This window comes from Lissotriton vulgaris, chromosome 2_1, assembly GCF_964263255.1.
Source record: "Lissotriton vulgaris chromosome 2_1, aLisVul1.2, whole genome shotgun sequence".
In the NCBI taxonomy this organism is placed as follows: domain Eukaryota; kingdom Metazoa; phylum Chordata; class Amphibia; order Caudata; family Salamandridae; genus Lissotriton; species Lissotriton vulgaris.
In genome coordinates, this window is record NC_141687.1 from 757,335,877 (window position 1) to 757,358,887 (window position 23,011).

The window sequence follows — 23,011 nt, forward strand, 5'->3', positions numbered from 1 at the left end:
CAGGAGTAGGGCGTCTCATGTTCACGCAGAAAGTCCGTGGCAATCCTGAAGGACCTGCGCTTCTGCAGCGTGATGGCGGACAGGTCCTGGTAGAGCGCCACAGGCCGCTCTCTGAAGGTTAAAGGCTGCTTCCTGCGGGCCTCCGCCATGATGCGTTCCTTCAAGGGAAAGTCGGGCAAGAACGGCAGAATGTCCGGGGGGGGTGCCGATGACTGGCGCTGTCGGCCCACTCTATGCGCCCTGTCGATGCGGATCGGGAAATCTGTATCTTCCCCCAAGATCTCGCGGAACAAGTCCCGTAAATAGGCCACCAAATCTGTCCCCTCGTCTGCTGACGGGACACCCCGCACCCGGATGTTGTTCCGTCTGGACCTGTTCTTGAGGTCCTCAGAGTGGGCCTGGAGCTCGACACACTGCTCCCGGAGGCGGAGAACGTCCTGTTGGAGATGGACTATCTCCTCATCTCGGCGTTGGGCCGCTGTTTCCACCGTGTCAACTCGCTCGCCGAGGCCCTCTACCTCCCTGCGCACCTCTCGGACCTCGCTGGCCACTTCCTTCTTTAGTGTCTGGAAGTCTTCCTTGAGGGAGCTAAATAATTCCTCCATAAAGGACCTCGTGACCGGTGGTTCGCCTCCAGTTGCGTCTGCCGAGGTCCGGGAGGATCCCGGCGACGGTTGTGTTCTGTCTCGCAGCTGCTGGGCCCTGCCGAGCATGTCCGGCAGGGTGCGGTCCCCCTTCCTCGAGCCTCCTCTCCCAGTCATCGTGGCCGCTACAGTGGGCAAGGCTCAAGTCCGGCGGCCGCAGAGGCGCCCAGTCATCCGTGGGCACCAGATGTGGAGACCCCGCCGAAAACAGGGGTGCTGCGTCACAAGCGACAAAATGGCGGTCCAGTTCGGGTCGAGTCAGTCGGGGCCCCGTCCAGGGCGGCGATCGGGGCCAAAGTCAAGGTCCCTCAGCGGTGCACCCTTCGGGAAATCAATTCGGAAGCCAAGGCGAAAGTAGGCACCCGCCCGCCAGAGGCACGGGTGGAGGTCGCCAACGCCGGCTTTTCAGGGGCAAGATGGCGGCAGGGCGGGTCCAGGGAGAGCGGCCCGGGCCAGCGAGACCACCGGTGTCCCCCGGGGCACAACAGTCAAAGAAGGTCCGCAGCCAATGTCCCACAATTGCACTGGAGGGCCCACACAGGCCGGCCGCCGTGTGAATGCCTCCGGCCTGCGCCTCCAGATCCGGGGTCCGCACCACACCATGTACTGTCGCCGGTAGTGAAGGGCCAAAGCGCCAGCCAAGGTCCAAAGTTCGCTGTGCATCGGCGACACCGGCCACGTAGGCTTCGGCCGGAGGGCTCTGTTATTCCTCGGAGCTCGGCGGGTCTGATCTCTCGGGATCGCCAGCTTTCAGCACCAGGCCCAGCCGAGGCGCCTGGACAGCACTGCAATCCGCTCCGCCCCCTAGGCTCTCCACCGTGCTTTGGTCTTTGAGCGAACTTTCGGGGTACTTCCTCCGAGGCGATGGGCGTCAAAGTGGTATCAATATGTGCACCAGGAACTCCGGCGCAGTCCCCTCACCCGCAAAGCAGCTGCGGGGGGAGAGAAGCGCAGAAAAAGGGGCTCGAGCTGAGCCGGGCCGGAGGAGCTACGGGAGGAAGCGTCCGCTCACCCCGCCATCTTGGCCACGCCTCCAAGATTTTAAATAGAAAATCGCAGCTCACAAAGTCAAAATCTTTCTCTCATCCAGCAAAACAATAGCTATCGATATTTTATCCGCCACAGCCAGATCAATCAATTCTCCAAAATAAAGCGTATTAACCTTCAGGCAGCTTCTTTGAATAGAACCATTCTGACCTTTGTGGATTAGACTATTAATAACAGTCTTTATATTGTCCTAAAATACTTCTTAATACACATTAAAAACTTTTGTTCTAAAGTTTTAGTTAATCATATTAATACTGAGTTAAGTTGTCTTTCCTTTGTTTAGAAAATTAACACCACTTTTTCTGAAAGATGGAGGAATCCATCCCGCAGCCAAGATCTAGTTAAATAGAATTGTCAAAGGGGCTACCAACAAGGAGCAAAAGTGTTTATAAAATTCTGGTTTAACAAAATTCTATCCATACACCATCTCCTTTCTTTTTTCGGGGAACTCTCCCAAAAATTCATTATAACCACAGATTGATCCGAAAGAGCCCTTACACGATACTACTGGTAAAATCTTAGTTAGAGTGGCTGGGGAGAGTAATCTACTCAAGGAGTAGTCCTAGGTTGCGAGCAGAAGCAAGAATATATTCTATCAGTTGGATTATGTGTCCACCAAACATCATAAACGCCTAACCTTTAACAAAAATCAGATGGTAGAAAATGAAAATCTCCACCCACAATTGAAATCCCGGGCATATTGCATATTCCCCACTGTAAAGATTGGAGGGGTTTAATAACCTTGTGAAGAGGGCCATAATATGAAGCAATATTGTACCTAGTCTTATATAGCGGTATATGTACAATGACCCAGTACCCTTCCTAGTTGGCCACCGGAGATAAATAACTGGCATCCAATCTTTTAGTTAAAATGACAGCAATTACCCTGTGCAAGGTTCAAGCAGAGGAGAAAAAGCCTGCCTTGGCCCAGTTTATTCCCTTCTTTCCCTTTTACCAAGTGGGTTTCTTGCAAAAGAATGATAGAGGGATTATAGTGTTGTAGACTAGAGAGGACAGCGTCCATTTTCCCTCTATTATTCAGACCATTCATATTATAACCTACTTTGACCTCTGAATAGTTCAGTTTATTCCTTTCTTTCCCCGTTATCAAGTGGGTTTCTTGGAAAAGAATCATAGAAAGATTATATTGTTGTAGACTAGTGAGGACCGCATCCCTTTTCCCGCTATTATTCAGGCCATTCATATTCTAACTATAACTATCTCCATTGATCCTCGTCTTTCAACATAAATAACGTGATCTATTTTCTCCCGTTACATGCCCTTGGTACTGTTCATACAACAAAAACCAGAAATTGTAGCTATAAATAACAATAAATCTTATACACATGTGACACAATATCCCACAGCTGTTTCCTTGCACTTTTCTCAATTACAGTGATCCATCTAAAAGCCCGTGTCCTAGCCCTAATACCCAGGAAGCCCCCGAACCTCCATCCATCCTAGACCTATCGTTTCTACCCCCTGGTAACTAAAAACCACCACCTTGCTATCTAGTGGGTGTGACCTCCTGCACCGGTGAAGGCCCAGAGCTAATCTTACTCCACCCCTCGGCTGTCCATCTATGAAAGAAATTCATAGATGTTTTCATTGAAAATATAAAATTTGTCCCCCCACTCAACTTTCAGTATAGCGTGGTGCAACAGCTGAGTCTGAGCTCCTTTTGTCTCGTAGGATGTCCCCAGATGCTTCAACTCCCAGCGACAGCTAGCTAAGCGAAGTCTGGAATATTTTAAAAGTAAAGTCGAATCCCACTTTTAAGGATTTCTGTTGAATAGCTTTCCTAAGGATTCTTCTCGAATTGATGTCCTAGAAATCGAACGGAATAGTCTGTGGTTGAATAATCTGCACTCTGTGTGCTCTGGCAAAAGAAATATCAGCTGTATGGCTAGACAATATCTGAGTAGATATTAATTTAAATATTTCCTCAACAAAATCTTTATACTGAGCAAAGTTCTCCAGAATTCCAACTAACCTCAGGCTTATCCACCAGGACCTGTTCTCATGATCCTCCAGCTTACTCTTTACTTGATACATGTATTTCTGTAGCTGAGCCCTTGTTTCCTTCTGTAGTTGTTGTATGTCCTCTAAATCAGAAATACTTTGCTCAGCCTCAGCACATCCAGAATTCAAGCCCTGCAGGCCCTTCTTAATACCGTCCAGCTTAGACTCTGTTTTATTTGCCTTCTCCCTATGGGCTAATTTCATCTCTTGAACCTCTATCAGAAGTGTAGAGTGCATAACTCTGTATTCAAGACATCTGTATTAGAAACATAAAAAATGTCTGGAATTTATGCTCACACACTTTGCCTGGAGCTGCCTAGTTAGCCCCAGAGTGTAAGACGTTATCACCCCCAGATTTACCCACAAGGGTTACTGCTGTTACCTCTTTTGGAGTACTGAAGCATCAGTCAGAGGTGTAAAAATGTATCTTGGCAATCATGGAAGTTATAGATATTGATTCAAGCCTAGATGCTACATTTGCAAAAAATCAGTTCGAACCACCTTTGTCAGCTCCATTCAAAAGGGTTTTTCCTTATGATCCATACTTCGAGAAGGTTTCCCTTGAAAAGAATCCGTGGAAAAGATTGGTTACGGGGCCAGACCATTGGTGCTGCTGTCGGGGTTTCTGATAATTCCACTTGGGCAAGGTTCAACTGTAATTATATCTGTAGAAGATGGTCTCCCTTCAAATGGAGTAGTCTTGCAAACCCAGTCTTCCTCCCTCCTCCCAAGATTGATTCAGCCGACCCATACAACGGCAAAGTCTCTGATCCAGAACTATCCAGCCCAGAATAGTAAAAAGGCTCCGCATGTTCACCAATATCTACCATAAGTGGAACTTGTGGTTGTGGAATAGGTACGGTTGCCTTTCAGGTTTCAATACTGGGGCTTTCTGAACAGAGAGGAGAGAGTTAAAAATCCCACTACCTGACAGATATTTTTAGATTTTTATTTGTTTTACTAAGCATTGTTTCAATACCCTCAGGATTCAAGTTTCTATAAGATTCCAAATGCACCATTGCACTATTTAGCCCCTCCCCTTTCCTTCCTGGACAGGGCTTAACAATCAGGGATGTGGGGGAGGGGGTACCAATTCACCAGTCGTAGTTGGTTCAGTAGGAAACATTCTGACATCAGCCGTGGTTTGCTGCCTCTACTGACTGTGGTCGCTCTGGCCCCGGCATTTATCCACTCCTGTCTCAGCCACAGTCTGCGCAGGAGCACACTGCAGAACAAGCAGAGAAACTGACAAGCAAGGCCAAAATGCTCACTTCTCGTCCGCAGGGTCCCTCTAGCAGCCAACTATTGAACCTCCTTCCCCGGCTGCATACATGACAATTCTCAACCAGCACAGAAAAGGTCAGCATTCCCCAGAGCCTACTCTACCAGACTTTTGCTCATGACAAGGCTCCAACGCGGACAGCGCCACTGTGTCTGGCTAGCACAGCTAGTATAGCGAAATCCAAATGAGAGCTGCTCCAACACGACAGCAGATTACATTCCTGCTGTTAACTCAAAAAAAATCACTGTTTCTTCCCTCAGCATTCGGGGTACTCAGGGCAACATATGGAGACCAGGCATGGATCCGACCTCCCTTCTGCTCCGGGGCACCATGACAGGATCAGGCAGAACGCTTGCGGAGTTCACCTCCCATCATTCTCCCTGTGGATCACAAGCAGGGCTGGATATCCCTTGTTGAAATATTATTACCTTGGTCTTTTAGAAGCAAAAGACCGTAGGGAAAAATATAAAAAAGTGAAATCAAATCCTAAATTCCTTAAAGAAAAACCTACTCTAGATTTCTTGGTTGTGTAAATGAAAAATACAATGCACTTGCTCCACATCTTTGGCTCCTCTGGAAAAGGAACGTGGATAAAGGTATTCCAATCATCGGCTACTTTTCTAAGGGCCTCTAACTCGAGGACTCTCTGGGATCGATATAAGCCTGTGTCCTTTGAGGCTCTTCTTTAGGTTATGAATTTCCTCCCTAAAATCAGGAATATTTAAGGATATCGCAGAGGAGTATGATTACACCAGATATTATCAGCGGCGATAGAAATGGCATGGATTCAACTTCATTGCACTACTGCCATGGTCTAGCTAAGAGGTGGAATACCTGTCATTGTCTCACATCATTGTTGCCCTAGTTGCAACTGTGATCTTAGAAATTCTTGCCCATAGCCTGGACAATGACATTCTGTGGATGAAGTTTGAAGAAGAATCACTCAAGAATGTGTAGTTGCAGAAGAGAAGACATGCACCTAAGGGTTATGGTGGAGGCACCCATTGGCCTACTGGCAGATACAGCTACTGGAGCAATGACAACAAGAGAACTGCTTCAAGCATCAAAAACCATCCAGTGGGTGAGGTATCCAGGAACCTTCAATTACCACAGGAAATGCTCTGATTATCTCAAGCCCGATATTGGATCATTCTACTTGTATCTCCCTGGTATTTTCATCCATCTACCAACCAGCATGGCAGAGGATAAGAAAGAACAATTTGGTGCTAGATTTTGTTTAGAATTAAAGCAAAATTAGGTTTCTAGCCTCTCTCCTTCCCCGCACCAGATTCCAACTGAGTGGTCAAAACCTACAACTCGGTACCAGCTCTTCCAGGAAGAATGATGTCCTTTATTGTATCACCAAACTTCGGACAGATAGATCACAATAGGGTCCATGATGTTGGCAGTTCACCAAATTTTCTCAAGAAGACCTATTGTGTGGGAAAGATCTGAGGGATGTGTCCTTTCATATACCTATCTATCCATATTACAAACTTGTTTTGCTAGTCAGGATTACGAACATGTGCTGCCAATTCAGAGTGCTTCCTCTTGTCCTAAGGTCAGCACCCAGGGCCTTCTTTAACACCTTGGCTGCTAAGGCAATTTCCAGCCTGTGCTGGACATTAATATTTTACATTATTCATGACGAGCTCAGCTCGTCATCAGCACAGCTCCACTGTGCCTCATGACGAGCTGAGCTCGTCATGAGCAGGGAAGGGGTTAAAGGCTTTGGAGTGGTTGCAGCTTTTCTTCATTGCAAAGAGACTTATTTATCTCTGTCTTGGCTACTGGCTCCTCAAAGTTGGCACTCCATCTGTTTCTTCAGATATTATAGATTACGGCAGAGCTTTTGCCGGGCCAGATGAGGAATCTGACGAGGATTTTCTTTACTGAAGTAGCGAATTGCTTATTGAGATCTGGCCACACATTTGCTAAACATTCTTGGACTCTGACTCAAGCACAGAGCCCTTAACAGGTCAAGAAACATTCCTACGTCCCAGGCTCTTTGTTGCACATGGTCTTATTATGTTCTTTCTCTTTCTGTCCTTCAAAAACAGACTGCCTGGCTGACACCCTAATACGCATAAGATATGGCACTTTCAAGGTTCTTAAGGTGGCAGGATAATTTTTCACTGTTTTCCAGTTTGTGTAGTAATATCGTTTGATGTTTTTTTTTCTTTTAAACTGACTGATTCCATAGTTGTGTTTTTGTCAGAAATTATATTCTCAGTTTAATTTCGATGACTGATTTTTTTTTCTAAAAGAGAAAATACTCCCTCTTACAGGCCTGTTTTCTTGTTAAATTTCTTCAACATGAAAGCATCTCTATTTAAAATAATGTGCCACAGTCATGCAGAGGAAGGAATATCCTGCCTTTTATTAATTCAAAGAGAATGCCTATGATGGAGAACAAGGACTACAAGTAATGAAGCCACCTTCTTTCAGGTACCTTAATATAGTAGTCTTTAACTGGCACAGCTCTGCCTTTACCTCCAGCAGCAGTATACTTGCCTGCCTCAGGATGAATTACTGCCCTTATCCACATCTTAAGCAGTCTTTGCATCGATTACTGCCCTGTATTCCTCTGCTCCTGGATAACATCTTCCTTCATTAAAATGGCTGGGAAAGGGAAGTCACATATGTTATTGCTGCACAGAGAGACCAGTTAGTCTTTATAGAATTACCTGTATGCATGAATAAGTAATACATGCATTATTTTGATTGCCCCTATGTTTGAATGAGAGCACATTCAACAAATATATGTAGACATAATCTCTTCTATCTTCTATCTTCTATTGTCAAACTTTGGGAAATACTTTCCCATGAAAAAACTGCACACTTACTATGTCTATGTCTTTTTATTCTTTTGACACTTTGCTCCTTTAATTTTTTTTTAAGTCCTATTACTTTTAGTTTTGCCCAACAAATTCTTTAAAAACAAGCATTTGCAATGCAATAGGTCTCGCATTTACGCAAGTTTGAGCTATTGGCATTGCAAATGACTGCCTTTTTTTTGTTTTTGTTTCTAAAACAATGAAAAGGCATTGTCATTTATAATGCCAACACGCGTAAATGCGAGACCTATTGCATTGCAAATGCTTTTTTAAATACAGCTCTTACATTTGACGGCTTGCCACTGTTTAAAACACTTCCAAATTTGTTAGAAAAAGCTATTTGATTAAAAGGAGATTAAATCATTGTACGAGGACATAACATTTGGTTAGATTGAGAAATTCTCAACTGCAGATAGGCTATCCTGGTTCATAATTGAAAGCTTGTCTACTGGACTTTATTTCTACCTTATTTCAGCATTAAATGAACATCACTGCGCAATCAAACAAGTAAGAATAGTCATAACACCCAAAAAACGTATTGGTACGCGGGAAACAAACATCAGACACAAATCTGCAACAACTTTTACAACTGAAGTTTTGAGTATTTTGAAAGTTTGTCCCTTGTACACTCTGCACTTACTGTTTGATTTAGATCTATAGCCATATGACATGATATAATGTATACATATAGATATTTAGTGATGGAAACAGACAGACAACATTTTTTCCATCTGACTTGCTGCGCCTGAAAGTAACTGAAATTTCTACAAACCTTCCCTGCAAGGATTTTACAACTTTTTTAAAAGCCACCCAACTTGCCTTTCTGAAGTTTCTGCTGAAGGGAATCGTCCAAGACACTCCGCAAGTTTTCTTCCCAACTCTGACAGCAAAAAAATCCATGTATTTTTTAAGGAGCAAGGGGATTGTTAAAACGAAAAACACTGAATAAAAAATAATATCCACTAGAAAAAATAAAAGGAGCTGAGATTTCACATCTCTCTCCTCTTATTAAAAAGATTGTTTTTTTTCCTTCCTTGGACCAGGAAAATTAGTTGAATGCATCCACTGTGGTTCCAAGACTTGCCTTAGTTATAAATTTTACATTTTCAGACGGCAGCAGGCTCTGTAGACCACCCTGAAGCAGAGCAACTTCTCTTCTTCTTTCAAAGGTCCAGAACTGCTTAATTCTGCATATTGTGGCACCAAAATGTTGGGGTGCGTGCGGCATCCAGTGGGCAGGATTGATTCTCAGGGTGCCCTTTTTTGGTGGGGGTCTCGCGGATGATGTTGAGGACAGTTTGAGTTTGAGTAAAGCCTGAAGTTTGGGAGTGGGAGGCGGATTCGCTGTGTGAGGTTGGGAGGCAGCCCAGGAGACTCCCAGTTCTTAGCATGATGGCTCTAGTTGCATAGAGGCGCTGCAAACCCGGGCTGGAGTCTGAAAGGAGAACAGAGCAGCCTCAAGAGACTCAGACAGCCTGTCCGTGTGCTGTAGAGGAGAGAGGCGCACACACACACGCAAATATAAAATCATGAATACACTCACAAATACACACACACATACAGAGACACCGACAACATACAAATATACAAGAAAACTTTGGACATCACGTAGAGACTCACTCACATCCATTTTCACCCCTACCGAACACACTCAGATGCAAACACGAACGATTCGGAAACTCTCACATAGCAAAATGCAAAGTACACAAAAGCACACACCAGTGCTTTAAAAGGGCTGGTACTGTCCGGTACCTGCACAGAATTTTGGATCCACTAACACCCACACATACTCCCCAAAACCTACAGCTCTAAACTCTGAAAAAAGGCAAATGAAAACACCCAGACCGAGCAAAACACTCAGACACATACATCCACTCTATAGCTAGAGAACTGGTGCCTCTATAAAGTGCTGCATTTTGTCGGCGCGACCGATAATAATGTTGGCGGCCGCCGTATGCGTTTTCTAAAACAAGCTGTCGCCATTGACAAAGCAGAATGAAAAAATCATAGTGTCCACTTGCTAATAAAGGAGACCGTGTAATGCCGCAAGGAAACGATCCAGTCGGGATGGGCGGGACCGAAAGGAGACAGGGCGGTAACAGAGAAGCCTCTTTTTCAATAGGGAGCGAGTGTTTACCATAAACAATGACGCCCGCCAATAAAAAACATGAGCGGGCTTTCATTCCACTTCTAAAATCTCCATGATTACAAGAGGCCTCTCAGAGCGAGCTGCGCATGCGCGCTGCAACGCTAGGCAAGACATAACCATAAACCATGACACCCAGCAATAAAAAAGACGGGCAGGGTTTCCATTTAAAGAGGCCTGGCAGAGCGAGCAGCTCATGCGTGCTGCAATGCTAGGCAAGACCTAGTAAATACTTAAACATATATGCGTACAGGGGCTTTCTTTCAACCCTCTCCTTTTCATTGGTCTGTTGTAGCGTGGCATCATTCAAATTCTGCTTACGTCCACTGCAGGATGCAGCATGGGGCAGTGGATCTCCTAGATTCAGCAAGTGACTGCACATGTGGTCATCCACACATTTTTTAGTGCACTATTTTTTGTGAGGGGACAGCTGCTCTACATAAACGGCTGTCATGAGGTTTGTCTTAACGGTTGCCACCTCCATGCATAGTTTGTTATATTATAATTCCAAAATAATGAAAGTATGCCAAAATCCATGATTACAGCTTGTGCATGTGAATGGACAGACGGACATTTTGGAATGTTTTTTTCTGAACATATAACAACCATGACAAGATGACTACTTGTACATCTGCATGCGCACAGGCAAGTGTCCACCGTACAATGTTTTTTAGTATACTAAACATTACTTTGTGGTCTAAAATGCTCAACGTGTTGATTCTGTGAAATCGTAAAGTAATAATAAAGTATAGCAAAACCTGTAGCCAGAACTTAGCCAATGCTTGTTATGAATTGTACATAGTGACTGTACTTCAGGTGCTACTGAGATATAATCCCTCATTTTGTCCGGTTTACTTTTTTTTCTATTTTTCTTTTTATAAGCAACTAAATGACGTCACAGATATCCTCCATGATTTTGTATTTCCCAGATTTATCTTTCAATAGTTAGCCAATGCACAAACCATATACATCTTTATGACTCTTTTATCTTTGATATAGCAGTGTGCTTTGGTGAAGCTGTGTGCAGTATTGAGATGTACACTTGATGTAATGATACAAATGTTTAGTGGTTTGTGTGGCAGGAATATTATTTTCCCTAGCTGTAATTTTAGCACTGCTAACGTCTGTTTTTTATCATTTATGGTGTTGCTTGGTTTGTTTGTAGAGCTGATTTACAAACTGAAATTCCAGAGGTGGACTTGCTTCAGGAGCTCAACATCGTAAATGCGAACACCACGTAAGCATGATTTACCATTTACATTTTCCTTGAATTTTTCTTTGGTCTTATCACAGAGATTTCAGTTTTGTGACTTTAGCTGAAGCTTGTGCTTTTGATTCTACCCATTTTCCTGGGCACTTGCATAGTAGAATTGCATACCAGATCCACGAGGCAATCAGCTCCTACCACCCAAGTGCACTGACTATTCAAAGCTTTTCTTGCCTTTCACTGCTTTACATGCGCATTTTGCACAACCATTCTCATTTGAACAGTTACAAGACGAGCACTGGATATGTTCCTAGTCTAACTGGGAAAGGATATCCTTCCACTTTTATGATGAGTGCTGCCCAAGTACGTATTCCAGATTGGATTTCAATGGAAGAAAGTTTGAGTAAATAGTCTGTGAGTGAAACACACAATTGTTTTTCTTTTTCTGATGTAGCTTATTGTTTACTTGCACACTGCCAATTTTTTTAATCTTGATTACCTTTTATATATATATATATATATAAATATTTTTATTAAGCATACATCGTTTCAAGTAAACATTACCGAGAAATCAATACATCCGTGCACTGCAATGACATTGAAGGGATTTTTGTACATCGTTACATGGAAAGGGAATGTTATGGGTAAAGGGGATCATTATGTTCAATACAACGAGGCGGCAAACATATTTCTCCATAGTAGGTATTCCAAGGGCTCCAAATACGGGACCACTTTTTGGGGCAGCCCCTGGCCAAGTACACCGTCTTTTCCCTATACATGCACCAATCAAGATGTTTTTTTCCAAGCTTCTATTGTGGGTGGTTGAGCTTCACCCCATAGCTGTGCAATATTCCTTTTCGCAAGCATGAACCCGAATGTGGTCCATTGTGTCTGGTGAGTGTTCAGGTCAGTAGGCTCCCAGATGTTCCGGAGACACCTTTGCACCTCTGGGTGGAGACAGACTGAGAGCACTTTGTTGATGATGTCGTATACCTTGGCCAGAAGGAGCTCGTGGAAGCGCACTCCCAGATTACGTGTATGAATGTTTATATGGGTCCACATCGCCTCTTGCATTCCCCTCCATCCGCTCTCCCCATATGTATCAGACAGGGTCCCGTAATATACACCATGTGAAGGATTTTGAGCTGCATTAATCTAAGTCGTGCCGGGATGGCAACCACTCTAGGAGAGGACACTGCCTCCCACCAGTCCTCATCATTCAGCTCAATCCAGTCCATTATCCATTTCTCGCGCAATGATTGGAGGGGGTCCTCCGTGTTATTTATTAGTTTCTTATATATTAGGGAAATTGTTTTTTAGGGTAGGTGACTGTCCAATATTCTGTCTTCCAATGGTGAGGAATCGGCGGAGGAGCACCCCATGGTAGATGAGAATGTAGTTAGTGTAGAACCTGTGCATATCGGAAATATTCAGTGTCTGACAACTCGTATTCCCTTTGTAGCTCGGTAAAGGACCTGACCCAACCCTCTCTCCAAATGTCTTTGATACGTGAAATTTCGATGAGGTCACACCTATCAAAGCCTTTTGACCTCCATAAACTGCCTAGCCTCTCAGAGTCCCAAAGTGAAGTCGCAAATGTCAATCTATGACCCCACCAAAGCGAGTTAGTAGCATTGTTCCAAATTTGGACGGAGTATTTGGTGGGGCCTATTAGTGTGTATCGTTTAGGCAGTGAGTATAGTGCCCTGTCATAAATCCCTCTGGGGAGGAGCCATCTATCCATGGCATAACCAGGAACATCGGGACGACCGTAGGTGCCATGATTGACGGCTACTAGATCAGTTGTTTTTTTTTATATCGGGGAGGTTAATGCCTCCATCATACCAGTTTAATGTCAGCTTATTCAGTGCGATATGTGGCCTTCCCTCCCAGAGAAGGTCTCCCTGAAGGCTCTCAACTTCCTTAAAGTATTGCGCGGGGACAAGGTCTAGGGTGTTCTGTAGGGCATACAGGAATCTAGGTAAAGACATCATTTTAAACAGGACTGCCCTACCCAATAGAGAAAGGGGAGTGATTTCCAGCTGGCAATGTCCCTTCTGAGCCTATGCAAGGGTGGAAGAAGATTTTGGGCGAATCAGAGTGAGGGGTCAAGGGAGATAAAGACCCATAAAAATACTTAAAACCAACAGTGTTAATCTGTATTGGACAGTTCCTCGGGGGGATGGGTGGGCCCCCCTGAGGACATACAAAAGGGCCTTACTCCAGCTGACAGTAAAGCCAGAAAATCTACTGAATATCACCAGAATATCTAAAACCGCTATCAGGGCTTTCCTAGGGAGGCCAGATAGAGTAGTATATCATCCACATAGAGTGAGATGCTTTCTTCCCAATCGGGGGACCATCTCAATCCTCGTATCATTGGCTCTCTGCAGATCCAAGCTGCTAGAGGTTCTAGGTCGAGGGCAAAAAGGAGTGGCGAAAGTGGGCATCCCTTACGGGTTCCCTGACTAAGTTGGAACATGGCTGACAGTTTATAGTTGACCATCACCTGAGCCAAAGGCTCACTGTACAAGAGACGGATTCACTGGATGTATTTTGGGCCGAAACCTATCTTAGCCAACACTGCCCAAAGGTAGGGCCATTCAATAGTATCAAAGGCCATGGTAGCGTCCAAGGGCACAATCACAGCTGGTTTGAATGGTAGGCACTCTACTCACCACTCCATGAACTCAGCGAAAATTCAAGGCTGTGTTTCTGTGAGGCATAAAGCCTGATTGATCCGAGTGGACTAGAGTATTGACTATTTTAACCAGGCGGATAGCCAAGAGTTTGTCCAACATTTTTGGTTCAGCATTTAGGAGGGAAATGAGTGTGTTCAAGGCACAGTCAGTCTTGGATGTACCTTCTTTGTGTACTGTGACTATGGTGGCAATCCTCTGCTCCCTGGGCAGCGTCCCACCCTCCCTGGATTCCTCAAACATAGATTTCAAATATGGTGCCAATTTATCGGGTCAAAGTTTGTACAGCTCGATGGGAAGTCCATTGGGACCAAGGGCCTTCCCCGAGTTTAAGGATCGGATTGTTTGCGCTATCTCATCCGTTGTCAAGTCACTGTCCATATACGTACCATCTTCTAAGGAGAGCTTGGGGAGCCTAATGTCTCGTAGTAATCCTAGAGAGTCTTCTTCGGTGTGCGAGGTTACGGTTGTGTAAACAGTACAAAAATGGATGGTAAACAGTACAAAAATGGTTGGCGAATCTATCTACTATTTCCTGCGGCTTTGTAGGAGAGGTGTCTCCATCAACTTCAAGTTCCGGAACCAGTCTGCTTGCCCATTCCTTTTTTGATTACCCTTTTAAATTGGACCAGTGAAGTGTGCTCAAAATCCACCAATTATAAATGACTTGGTCTTCTTTAATTGAAAGCATTTCCTAAACTCTGATCTGTGGGCCTAAAGCATTCAGTCAATGTCAGATCCTGTTCAGAGGGAGCTATGGAGGTGGTCACAGAACAGATGCGCTTCGGTGCCCCAGCCGTGGTGATTGAGGTCATTTGCCACTGTTGGCCTGGTGCTTGTCCTGCTATGGCTCTGCAGATTGGGACAGGTACAACACTTTCTGCTCTTGACTTTGAGGGTTGCAAGCACGAGTAGTAACACCCTCCTATATTTCATTGTCCAGCCTAGTAAGCGGTCCTAGCCAGCATCCCCGCTTATATTGCAGACAATTTCACAATCTCTGGTGCATCTCTTCACACTCGCAACCAGGACACCATCAAACTCTAGGGTACGAAGTACAGCATAGAGAAGAGAAAAAAGAAAGTGGGCCTTTCTATTTTTGCACCCAGAGTCTGAAACATTATCACTGGATACAACAGGACGTCCACAGCGATGCTCCAAATTCAGTAATATTTGAAGATGCACCTCTTTAAAGAACACTACTTCTCGATGCATTAACCATCCACAACTCAGAATCCTTTCCTGTTACTCGTTGTTGTTTTGCTTGTCTTTGTCCATGTACAGTGGTCTGCAGACTTTAATTTTTTTTACGAATGTCGTGCTATAGAAATACCATATTCATACATACTTACGTTTTAATTTCACAGCAGTACTGAAGACTACATATTTCAATCCAGTGTACAGGGCATTGATCTTGTCATAACTCTGCTCTCTCACACTTGGATGAACCTTGATTCTCCAGCATTGTATCTTTCATATATTGCAAACACAAGGAATTGATGGATGGAGCGCTGAAACTTTTCAGACACTCACCCCCAGTCACAGATCTGGGTTGAATCCATCATCATTCTTTAGCTCACTTTGCTACCTCAGTTCAGACCCAGCTATATGCAAACCTTATTGGCTGAAGTTGAGAATGTTTTTAAGGAGTTGGATGTGCTACTAAACAAGCACTGTTGTTGAGGTCTATGGGCATATTTAACTCGGTTGACTGCTATTTAGCATTACAGGGAATTAACCACCAGACGGCAGGGAATGATTCAAGCATGAGAATATATGAAAGATGGCAAACACAAATGGATTTTTTGTTGCTCTATGTGTAGGTTTTTGGGATGTTCAGAAATTATGGCGCACAACTGCTTACGGTATGGTATTTGCTTAATGTAGTCACAATAGGTGCTTCTTGGACAGAGGAAAACCTTAACCTCTGTGAAAAGAAGAGGTATCAAAACCTCCCTTTTATTATAATTGGACAACGATCCAGAGCACACTAAACATATCAAAATGATGTTTTTATATTCAAGTATTCATTCTTCAGGGAAAGATCCACCAATCGCAAGTTTTTCAAATGGTTTTATTGTCAACAGTGTTCACCCCTTGGGAATCACTGTGTTTATCACTTAAGCCTACACGTGTTTCATCACAGCATGTGGCTGTGACTCTTCAGGGCTATAAAAGATATAATAGAAATCAAAGTGATGTTATGAAGTTACAACGTATGTGTAATGAGAAAGGGACACCGGTGCAGTGGAAACCAACACAGAGAGGGTAGGAGTAGGAATAGGATAAAGGGTGACTGTTATCACCGAACGGAATTCTACTTTATTAATTATATTTTCAATGGTTCCAACATTTTGTGCAATAGCCTGTTGTGTTGTGACATACGGCGCATCTGAAGATGGACTAACAAGACTCTACAAAACGTGTGCTGTGACGTGACTTATTTATACTGGCCGTTATAATTAAAACATTAATCATAACCGAACAATTAAGATTAAATAAACGCATTATTTGGGGTAAAGTTCATTCGGTATATATCTTTTAAGTAGTATACTTCATATGTCAGTTCATTTGAAGGCTCAAAACAGCAACATAGTTCATAACCAAGTTTAGATTATCAAACTGCTTCATCGCTACTCGCAGACTAACTGGCAGTGTCAATGATAGTAATTAATATTTCTAACTTGGAAGAGTCTCATAACATATAAGTAGAACAATTGACAACATTCGAATAAAAGGGTAGCCATTATTGATGAAGAAATAATTAGTCCTTAATTGGAACAGGTTGTGTTGGATTGAATTATAAGTCATGCACTTTGGGGCATATATTGTTTTAACTGCCTAGCCGGTATTTTAAAGTACAAGAAAACATGTCTGATAGAAGTAGCACCACAATTCAGCCTTTCTAAGCCTTCTGAGATTCTCCCTTCATTACTCGTGTGAAGCATTATTTCTATCTCTAAGCATATGGTAATTGTGAAAACATTAGCCGTGTCACTCAATTGAAAACTAGCTGGTTACTCAGGTCTAGCGGGACCATTTACATATAAGTAGAATCTTCGTGAAAAAAAGGGGGGGAAAAAAATACACAGTTGGTAGCTGCGAACGAAATACAGAGAAAGGGTTGGAGGTATTACCTGATCTGATTGATCAAGGCGGGTGGTCTGTAAGTAGGGAAAAGGCAGGAATTATAGTTGTACTCTGTGAAAACGTTATATTGCGTGAATAAAAATAAATCACTATTTATCTGAAAAACTCACAGGGGAACCGGTGATACTTCCGACCCGGTCCTAATCGGGTGGTTTATTAATTTTTCAGAATTGGCGGCACCAGTCGGTTTGTCCGGTTGCCGTAGTAGACAGAATCTTATTCAGGTTCACGGCGAAAAATATTCAAATTGTCCGAAATCAGGCTGGAAGTTTAAATGGACAAGGATGTCAACAATGGGGTTTCTCCAATGCGAAAATGTTCACCAGAAGAAAGGTCTACGCTTGTGGTGTCAGGGAATTTACCCGTGTACAGCCTGTGAAAAAGCCTCCTCCGGCTTCAGTATCGGTTGCCAAGTGCGGGAACAACGAAATCAGTTGTTCCCGCCCCTTTTCTATGCAACGCGCGAAAAAGAACTAGAATGCTCAGGGTTGAAAGATTTGGCAGAAAAAAGAAGAGTTACTCGCAAAATTAACCGCAATGGGAACCTGGGCTTTTTTATTGCCCAAAGGATTGAGGTTTTACAAATTTTACCTGCCATTAAGTTGAAAGTAATGGACGACTCATTCCTTTGCTAGTAATTAGATTTTCAGGAAAATTACCGTGTAAAAATTAAACGTGTAATCCAATTATAGCATATTGAATGTATCATAAATTGGGTCTCAGAGTGTGTCACAGTTGAAAAACATCGATGGGTAGAAGAGGCGTAGTCTCAGAATTAGTAAAAGTAAGTGAATATAGACAGCCTGAAATTACGGGGGGCGGTTTTATACGCACATATTTAAGAAAATGTTCGCAGCTCCAAATTTTGTAAAGTGAACAGGTGGAGCCCAATGGGCAAAAAAGTTCACTGTTTGGGTCCAACTGGGTTGTTGGGAATTCTTTGAAGTTGAAACATACTGACAGAAATTAAGAACCACAACTCCCATTACAAGAATTGGGAGGAAAAGGATATAGAAACTTCAGATCAAAAGGATCCGTGGTGTTCCAATATTTATGAGGAACGATAGTGGTGTTCAATTTGTTTGGTCTTATCCTTAACACTGGTCTAAGTTATAAACTCATTTGACTGTGCAATATATTTTGTCAATTACATTGGTGATTGTATATCATATACATTGGTCAGTGTACATCATTTATCGACATAATCTCAGTCCTGTTTGTAACCACATATGCTACAATTACTTAATGATGGAATGTTTGGTGGGGGATTGGCCTAGTTGTCCGATCCCAAGAAAAAATGCAGCTCATCATCAGTATTTTGACCGGTCCTGGTCGTATCCAGACGCATGATCCATAGCGCTTCTTGTCTTCTAAGGCGAAGTTCTCTGTTTCCTCCTCTTACTGTGGCTTGTACAGCGTCGATACCATAGAAGGCGAAGGATTTGGTCTCACCTTGTGACGGACATGAGGTCATATGTGTAGCCATAGGGTATCTCGGATCATTGGTAGCATATGCTCTAGCATGTTCTCTTATACGTTCTCTGAGTGCTCGGATCGTGCTCCCCACATACCTGCTCTTACAGGCACATTCGATAATGTACACAGTGTACTTTGTGTCACAGTTAATGTTAGTACTGATTTGGTATACTTTTGATCTATGATCCACAAATGTCTTGGTTCCATGTTTTGCCCATCTGCACATAGAGCACATACCGCATTTGAAAAAACCTTTAGATTTCTGAGTCAACCAGTCACAAGTCTTTGTGTCTTTGGGTACAGTTGGGCTTAGTCTATTCTTTAAATTTCTTCCTCTACGAAAAGTTATTTGAGGGTGACTTCCTATTGCAGTTGTAAGGGTTTTGTCAGCACTCAGGATATTCCAGTGTTTCTGAAAGCTCTTTCGTATTACAGGACTTAGTTCGTTGAAGTCCGTGACTAGTCTCACCGGTTGTTCAGTTCTTACAGTTCCAGAGTTTTTGGGTGTTAAGGTCGACTCTCTGCTTACTTTCTTTATTCTTTTGTCCGCTTTGGAAATGACTTGGGGCTTGTAGCCTCTTTTGGAAAACCTGGATTGCATATCTTGTATGCAGGTTTCAAATTCTTGTTCCTCGCTACAGTTCCTTCTTGCTCTCACAAATTCCCCATAAGGGATACCATTTATCTGATGGATAGGATGACAGCTGTTGCTATGAAGGATTGAGTTGCATGCTGTTGTTTTGCGGAATAACCTGCTATGTAGAGTTTCATTTTTTACGTATAGTTCTAAGTCTAAAAAAGAAACCTTAGAACTACTGATATGTGTGGTGAATCGCATGTTCATGTCATTATCATTTAAATAGATACAGAATTCCGTAAGTGTAGTCTCCGTTCCTGACCATATTAGGAGGCAATCGTCTATGTAGCGACCCCAGTAAATGATATAGTCAATCCATTTAGTGCCTCTAATGCTCCAGATCATGTCAGTTTCCAGAGTTCCCATGTAAATGTTAGCAAAAGAAGGGGAAAACCTTGAGCCCATGGCTACTCCCCTAGTTTGTCTGTACCATTGTTTGTCAAAAACAAAAAAGTTTTGGTTTAATATAATATCCATCATTGTTACCAACATTTTGGTGTGTTCCAGAAGTGTAATGGGTCTGGTGTTTAGTGCTCTAGTTACGGCCGCTAATCCAAGGTCTGGCTTGATGGAGGTATACAGGGAAACCACGTCAAGGGTCGCCATTATAAGTCCAGGTTGCCACGTTATGTCTGCTAGGATACTCAAGATATGCTTAGAGTCCTGAATATAGGACGGCAGGTTCTTTACCAATGGATTCAGGAACTTATCCACGTATTGCGACAGTCTTTCCGTTGGTCCCCAATCCCGGACACAATTGGTCTTCCTGGTGGAAATGGAGCAGGTTTATGGATTTTGGGGAGGGTGTATAGCCAAGGATAAGACGGACGTGTGACCTTTAAATATAAGTATTCCGCATCATTTATTAGGCCTGCATCCTTCCAGTCTCTCAGATGGTTGTTAATCAGTATTGTCAAAGGACCCATGGGATTGCCAAGAATTGCTTCATAACAGGAATTATCAGATAGTTGAGAGAGAATTTCTGTATTGTAATCTGTTTTATTCATTACCACTACGTTTCCCCCTTTATCAGCTTCTCGGATTATAAGGTCCTGGTTGTCACTCAAAGTTCTTAATGCTATTCTTTCTTCTCTGGTTAGATTGTCTCTTTTTACTGGTCGGTGATTAGAAATCTTAGTCTCATATTTATTGATGTCTTCTAGCACAAGTTTATAGAAGATGTCAATGGTGTTGCCACTGGGCAAAGTGGGTGTCCATTTTGACTTGCTTTTTAGGCCACTATCTATAGTACTGTTAGTTTTTAGTTCTAACTCAGTTAACAAGTCATTGAAGGAATTGGGTGGATCATCAAAGTCCGTAATTGATAGTAACAAATGTGATGCCAAGACCTCTTGGATGCTGACGGGGTTGGTAGAGACCTCTACAGTATCATCGATGCCAATGGCATTATCCGTAGGTGTGTCCCAGAAATGTTTTCTCAATTTAAGTCCTCTAATATATTTGAACAGGTCAATTTTCATCCTACATGGGTCCCCTTGTTCAGTAGGGTTGAAACTAAGACCTTTGCTCAACAGTGAAATCATATGTTCATCCAAGTTTGTGGTTGAAAGGTTAATTACCTGTACATCCTGATCAGATGTATCGTTTACTTCTTGTTGCTGGATCGCAGTCTTTCTCTGTAGTCGTCTTTGTCCTCCTCTCTGACCTCTGCGGGTTTTGTGTAGGTTTGAGTAACCCTTGTGCGATTTGTTATTCTCATTGTCCTGACTTCCCGAGAAAAAGTACGGTTGGCCCCGGAGGTCGTAGGTGTATTTCTGGTTGCTTGATCAGCTCCCGTGTTCTCTTCTGTTTCACTCTCTGTTTCAGGAACACTGCTTAAAGAGGTATTGCTTGAGGAGATGTTGGAGGCACCAGATCTGGCAGGTTGCTGGTTACTTGTAGGTTTTTGGAATTGTTGATCATATTTTTTCGCAAAGATGAACACTCTACCTTCTCGATAATCAGCTTCATCTCTGCGTATTTGCCTTGCCTTGCGATCCTTGATATCATTCTGATGTTTGGTCAGGATTTCTTCCAGGATTTTATAGTTTTTTTCGGTTGCTTCTTTAAGATTAAGGGCTTCTATCTCCTTCTCTAGTTCCACAATTTCTGCCTGTAACTTTGTCACTTTGCGGTCAGCATTTTCTATCAGAATTCTCATCAAGTTGGTGGAATTCATGGTTACTGATTCCTCCCATTTGTTTAGGAGGTCGTCATCCAGATCATCAAAAGTTGGAAAGGTTTGTGACCGAAGTCCTCTTGGTATTCTTTGTACTCTTAGGTATTGTTTGAGCGTAGCGCCATCCCACCAACGTGAGTTTTCGGTTTTTTTGAGTCTTTCTAGTTTGAGAAATTTTTGTTTTAAGCTGGTTCCTTTTGCTTGGTTTCCACTTGCATTGGTATTGGATGGCTGGGTGCCTTTAGAAAGATTTTCAAACATCTCGGAGGCGATCTTATCCCTATCCATCCTGAGCCTGGTAGTAGGTGGGTCAAAGACCGTAGTGGCAGCCTTTCTGAGTTAAGAGTTTTTGTTGCTCTATGTGTAGGTTTTTGGGATGTTCAGAAATTATGGCGCACAACTGCTTACGGTATGGTATTTGCTTAATGTAGTCACAATAGGTGCTTCTTGGACAGAGGAAAACCTTAACCTCTGTGAAAAGAAGAGGTATCAAAACCTCCCTTTTATTATAATTGGACAACGATCCAGAGCACACTAAACATATCAAAATGATGTTTTTATATTCAAGTATTCATTCTTCAGGGAAAGATCCACCAATCGCAAGTTTTTCAAATGGTTTTATTGTCAACAGTGTTCACCCCTTGGGAATCACTGTGTTTATCACTTAAGCCTACACGTGTTTCATCACAGCATGTGGCTGTGACTCTTCAGGGCTATAAAAGATATAATAGAAATCAAAGTGATGTTATGAAGTTACAACGTATGTGTAATGAGAAAGGGACACCGGTGCAGTGGAAACCAACACAGAGAGGGTAGGAGTAGGAATAGGATAAAGGGTGACTGTTATCACCGAACGAAATTCTACTTTATTAATTATATTTTCAATGGTTCCAACATTTTGTGCAATAGCCTGTTGTGTTGTGACATACGGCGCATCTGAAGATGGACTAACAAGACTCTACAAAACGTGTGCTGTGACGTGACTTATTTATACTGGCCGTTATAATTAAAACATTAATCATAACCGAACAATTAAGATTAAATAAACGCATTATTTGGGGTAAAGTTCATTCGGTATATATCTTTTAAGTAGTATACTTCATATGTCAGTTCATTTGAAGGCTCAAAACAGCAACATAGTTCATAACCAAGTTTAGATTATCAAACTGCTTCATCGCTACTCGCAGACTAACTGGCAGTGTCAATGATAGTAATTAATATTTCTAACTTGGAAGAGTCTCATAACATATAAGTAGAACAATTGACAACATTCGAATAAAAGGGTAGCCATTATTGATGAAGAAATAATTAGTCCTTAATTGGAACAGGTTGTGTTGGATTGAATTATAAGTCATGCACTTTGGGGCATATATTGTTTTAACTGCCTAGCCGGTATTTTAAAGTACAAGAAAACATGTCTGATAGAAGTAGCACCACAATTCAGCCTTTCTAAGCCTTCTGAGATTCTCCCTTCATTACTCGTGTGAAGCATTATTTCTATCTCTAAGCATATGGTAATTGTGAAAACATTAGCCGTGTCACTCAATTGAAAACTAGCTGGTTACTCAGGTCTAGCGGGACCATTTACATATAAGTAGAATCTTCGTGAAAAAAAGGGGGGGAAAAAAATACACAGTTGGTAGCTGCGAACGAAATACAGAGAAAGGGTTGGAGGTATTACCTGA

The 23,011-nt window shown here is 42.8% G+C and overlaps 1 protein-coding gene across 1 annotated transcript in view; it reads left to right on the plus strand.

Moving 5' to 3' along the window:
- Positions 1-23,011, plus strand: part of HPS5 (HPS5 biogenesis of lysosomal organelles complex 2 subunit 2) — a 607,584-nt gene that overhangs the window by 413,482 nt on the left and 171,091 nt on the right. The window contains exon 15 of the mRNA XM_086956066.1: positions 11,144-11,215. Coding sequence (XP_086812192.1) covers positions 11,144-11,215 — 72 coding nt within the window. The remainder of the gene's footprint in view (positions 1-11,143; positions 11,216-23,011) is intronic.